The sequence below is a fragment of the Egretta garzetta genome, unplaced genomic scaffold, assembly GCF_000687185.1.
Source record: "Egretta garzetta isolate BGI_Z169 unplaced genomic scaffold, ASM68718v1 scaffold29, whole genome shotgun sequence".
In the NCBI taxonomy this organism is placed as follows: Eukaryota; Metazoa; Chordata; class Aves; order Pelecaniformes; family Ardeidae; genus Egretta; species Egretta garzetta.
This window is the reverse complement of record NW_009260796.1, coordinates 1,307,117-1,311,619: the sequence shown is the minus strand read 5'-3', so window position 1 is coordinate 1,311,619 and position 4,503 is coordinate 1,307,117. Positions and strand designations below refer to the sequence as shown.

Genomic DNA, 4,503 nt, shown 5'->3' with positions numbered 1-4,503 from the left:
TTGCTGGAACATGTCCAGAGGAGAGCAACCCAGCTGGTGAGGGGTCTGGAGCACAAGTCATACGAGGAACGGCTGAGGGAACTGGGGTTATTTAGTCTGGAGAAGAGGAGACTGAGGGGAGACCTGATTGCTCTCTACAGCTACCTGAAAGGAGGCTGTAGTGAGGAGGGGGTTGGCCTCTTCTCCCTGGTAACGGGCGATAGGACGAGGGGAAATGGTTTGAAGCTGCGCCAGGGCAGGTTTAGGTTAGATATTAGGAAAAACTTCTTCACTGAAAGGGTTGTCAGGCTCTGGAATGGGCTGCCCAGGGAGGTGGTAGAGTCCCCATCCTTGGAGGTATTTAAAAGAAGGATGGATGAGGTGCTTGGGGACGTGGTTTAGTGGTGGGATGGCAGGGTTAGATTAAAGGTTGGACTCGATGATCTTAAAGGTCTTTTCCAACCAAAGCGATTCTATGGTTCTATGATTTGAGGCAGTTTATTGCATTATTCTCAAAACTATTTCAATTTTGAGTGTTTCTGAACTCAGTTTAAAGACGGGCATACTTGCATGCAGATACAAATAATCCTTTATCTCTCGGGTTTTTTGTTCCTCCTTAGGCTGACAGAACTTTTGTCAGTTTTTTTGCATTGTTAGCAAATCTGCTGCAGCTGGGGAAACATTGCTTCATAGTCTCTTCCTGATTGTGTAGGTTGTAAAAATGTAGAAGTGTATGGCATAGATTGTGTTCGCTAAAAATGCCCTGTGTTTTGCCACTCAATAAAATGCAGAGAAAATGAGAGTGAGCAAGAGACTTGGAGTTCGTTGTTCACCTATGGAATGGGAAAATGGAGAATCAAAATGAAAGAAACAGTCTGTGAGAATAAGGACATATTTAAGCTCAACTGTAAACCCCCTAGTCGTTAAAGCTGTGTATAGTTCCTGCAGCCTGTGCTGTATGGAGAGTGGCTAGTGAGATAAAAGGAACGTGCCTTGACTCCTTTTCCAAAATCCACTATTAACTTGCTGTTCCAGCTTGGGCCAGTTGCTTTGCTCACAGACCTTGTCATCCTAACGCATCAATCTCAAATTCTATCTCGGTTCTGTGTATCATACAGGTTGGAATTTGTGGGTGCAAGCATGCAGAGCTTGTTTCTAAGTGCAATGTGTGATACACACGTACTGTTTGGAATAGTAACAAATGCCTGCCTTACATCTTGTGCCGTGTCTCACTGCTTATGAAAAGCTTATACTTATGAATTGCTAGTAATATCTTTGATGTTGTTGGGTGTCAGGAGAGATGCATATCGAAATACAACCACATTCTTTCTTTCATGCCTAGTGGGCTTTCAGAATGCCAACAGAAAGCATTCATTCTTGGCTGCTTCACTAATAAATTTTCTGCAAACCTGAGCAGTTCGTTGCCATCTTTTGTATGTGTTTGGGATTACTTTGGGTTGAATTGCATGATTCGTCTCCTAAGGGAAGGTAGGATCTGTCGTAAAGCCATTATATTACACTGGAGATCAGATCTATTGCTATGCTAAAAACCTGCTTTTTTTTTTTTTTTTTTTTTTTTCCTAACTGACATTGGCTGCAAACTGTGATGTTTAAACCATACGAGAAGGTGGTCTGGAGAAGTGGTATTTGGAATCTACTGGGAGAATCATTTGGGGCATCACCTCAATTCTCAGCAAGTCATCAGGCCCCTAATAGCCCATTTTAGCTGCTTAATTTACAGCTATGTGTCAAAACTTTTAAGGATTCTGGCACATCCAAATCTGCTGAACGTTTTCAGCCAGCGTTGTAAGCGGAACTGTCACTTTCTGGGCACTCGTATGTTCTAATGTGTGAAAATGAAGAGGGTTTCCTTCTGATAATGATCAGTTCCTCCTTCTTACCTGGTCTTTGTTTTAGGTGAAAGAATGAGAAGCCGCTGCACAGCAACAACGGATACGGTCTGTGCTCCCTGTCAAGACGAATACTTTAGTAGTGAGCACAGCCACAACTTCTGCAAGAGCTGTACAATCTGCAACACTAGTAAGTGGGCTGTATAGTAGCCACTTGTCGATACAAATTTGGGAGGCAATCGGTTTCCATATGCTTTCTTATCTTTGTGTTCCTCAAAGGCTGTTGTCATAAAGCCTGTCGCTTGAGATCACAAAGTCCAAAGGCTGTGCTGTTATTTCAGTAGCTGATATCTCCTGGTTGGGACTGATGGTAGAGCCTTCAAAGGGAAGCAGGCTTGCACTGCCTGAAAACTGATGTCTTCAGAATTTTTAATAAACTCTGTTCTCTGCAGTTGCTTCTACACACAACAGATAGGCACAGAGTAATTAATTTTTTTTTTCTTTCTTAACTTACTTCTTGTCTCTCGCTTCCCCTTTATTCTGTTGTTGCTAGGGAAGGGAAGTGTGGAAGTGAAGAAGTGTGAGAAGACCTCTGACAGAATTTGCAAGTGTGCTGCAGGTTACATGCCGGATGTCAGATACAAACTGGGAAGTGGTAAGTTAGCAATGTGTCAGACTCTCCAACTCTTGCCTCCGCTTCGGATGAGATGGTTGTTATTTTTTGTGTAAAAGCTGTTGTCATTTGTCTCATTGATACCTCCACGCGTTATGGCAGGGTAGTTGTGCAAACCGTTGCTCTGTGATTCCTGAGCTGTCAGAAATCTTAATGCTCTCCTTGTTAATAGCCATAATTAGCCAGTAGAGAGAACAGGAAACCTTGCCAGCTGCAGACTAAAATGAACCACGGAGCATGTTGTGTTACTTCTGACCCAGTGGCTATAGTTTTTAGTCTATGTGGGTTTTGTTGGGTCTGTTCTATAATCTAGACTATGAATATAAGCTATTACTATAATTACTGTGTAGCTGTCAAACAGTTGTGTCACTATCTGAACTCAAATTCTGCCTCTTTCTTTTTTTCCAGTATGCTTACCATGCCCTGAAGGGTCTTATTCCATAGGGGAAAATGAAAACTGTCATCCTTGGACCAAGTATGTATCACTGACCTAAACATGTTCAGAGCAACATTTTAGGTTTATTTCTGTTGCAGTTGATACCCAAGTCATGGTGTGTAAAGTAAACCTGTAGCAGGTGCAATGAAACCACGTTTCTCATGACTCTCAGGAGCCTTGAGCAGTCTCTGTACTAATTTGAAGCATCTGTCTGCCCTCTGCCCTTTCTGTCTTCACCTATAGCAACAACAGTATTCTCGGCCTTTTTTTTTTTTTTTTTTTTTTTTAAAAAGGTCTGGATGTTTTGTGTCTGTAGCAAAAGGTTCCCTTCCCAAATGCAGCCATGCTTCAAGGCTGTTACATGCACAGATGCTAAGAAAAACAGAATGTCAGGTTTTTTCCAGTAATAACTTTGATTAGCTTAGTTGTTCTTCACATACGTGTAGAATCTAGGAAAGGCGAAGCCTGAGTTTGTACTGATAAAACAACGATTGTAATGTTCACGCACTTGTTCCGTGGAGGTCACTTACAATGTCATTACTGTAACTGTTTGAAAAACTGCACTAATTTATTTTGTGTCTCCAGCTGCAGCGTTCTTGGGAAAGCTACACTTTTACAAGGGACAAAAACAAACGATGCTGTTTGCAGCAACCATGCCACACAGCCACCTTCCTCTCAGAGTGCAACACCTGCTTTGAATCTTTCCACCACTGACCACAAGAATAATATGTCGACTGCAGTGTTCTCACCGTCCAGACCCAGTGTGATTCCTTTCACTTGCTCGGATGTAAACAGCCCCACAGAGACTAACTGGGGTAAGGAGAGGGAGTGACCAAGTCTAGTCTCTCAATTTACTAGAGCTGGTCAGGAATTTTCACCTGAAACTGATTTCATTGGAAATGAAATCACAGTCTTCCTCAGAAGCTGTATCTGTATTTTACACAGTCTTTCAGTGAGACATGCACTGGATTCCAGACTTCTTGCTAGTCTGCTTGGCAGCTGGGACTTCTAGGCTTTGTGATTCAGGGATACTTCTGGAGTTCTACGTTCCTTCTTTTGGAGCTGGAAAGCCATAGTGTATTCTTCTTTTGTTTTTCTTCTAGGGTCTTTATCACTTATCCTTATTTGTCTGGTACTGCTCATGGTGAGTGGGATGTCCATCTTCCTGTTGATTATCCAAGCAGCCAAAAAAGAGACAAAGAGGAGGCCTTGTAGAAACAACCATAAGGGTGAGTTTCTTTTCATGGGGAAAAATGTGTAAGAAAGGCTGATCCTGTATTTAGTCCTGATGCACGGGAGGTCATTTCTTTCCTTAGTCCCTGCAAAAATGATGTAATGATTTTTGTGCAGGGGATTCCATTCAGTACAGAGAGGATCCAGAACCAAAGTCTTTTAAAGATTATATTGTGAACTTTTTTGCCTGCATAGAAGTGAACTGTCTTGAAGTGTCTCTTGCAAACACAGGAAAGGTTTGACTGGGAAGAACTGAACTCTATGTTCAGAATTAAGTGGCAGCCTGGCTCTTGAGTCAGCCCACAGCTGTCTCATGTTCCATTCATAGAGCA

General features: G+C 42.3%; 1 protein-coding gene across 3 annotated transcripts in view; it reads left to right on the top strand.

The window, feature by feature from the left end:
- The window catches only part of TNFRSF4 (TNF receptor superfamily member 4), an 18,959-nt gene that overhangs the window by 5,190 nt on the left and 9,266 nt on the right, over nt 1-4,503 (top strand). For all 3 annotated transcript variants that reach the window (XR_004843022.1, XM_035902130.1, XM_035902131.1), the window contains exons 2-6: nt 1,897-2,019; nt 2,383-2,484; nt 2,911-2,977; nt 3,524-3,753; nt 4,042-4,167. Coding sequence is in view for 2 of the 3 variants with exons in the window: in XM_035902130.1 (XP_035758023.1) it covers nt 1,897-2,019; nt 2,383-2,484; nt 2,911-2,977; nt 3,524-3,753; nt 4,042-4,167 (648 nt within the window). In the remaining variant the exon portion in view is untranslated. The remainder of the gene's footprint in view (nt 1-1,896; nt 2,020-2,382; nt 2,485-2,910; nt 2,978-3,523; nt 3,754-4,041; nt 4,168-4,503) is intronic.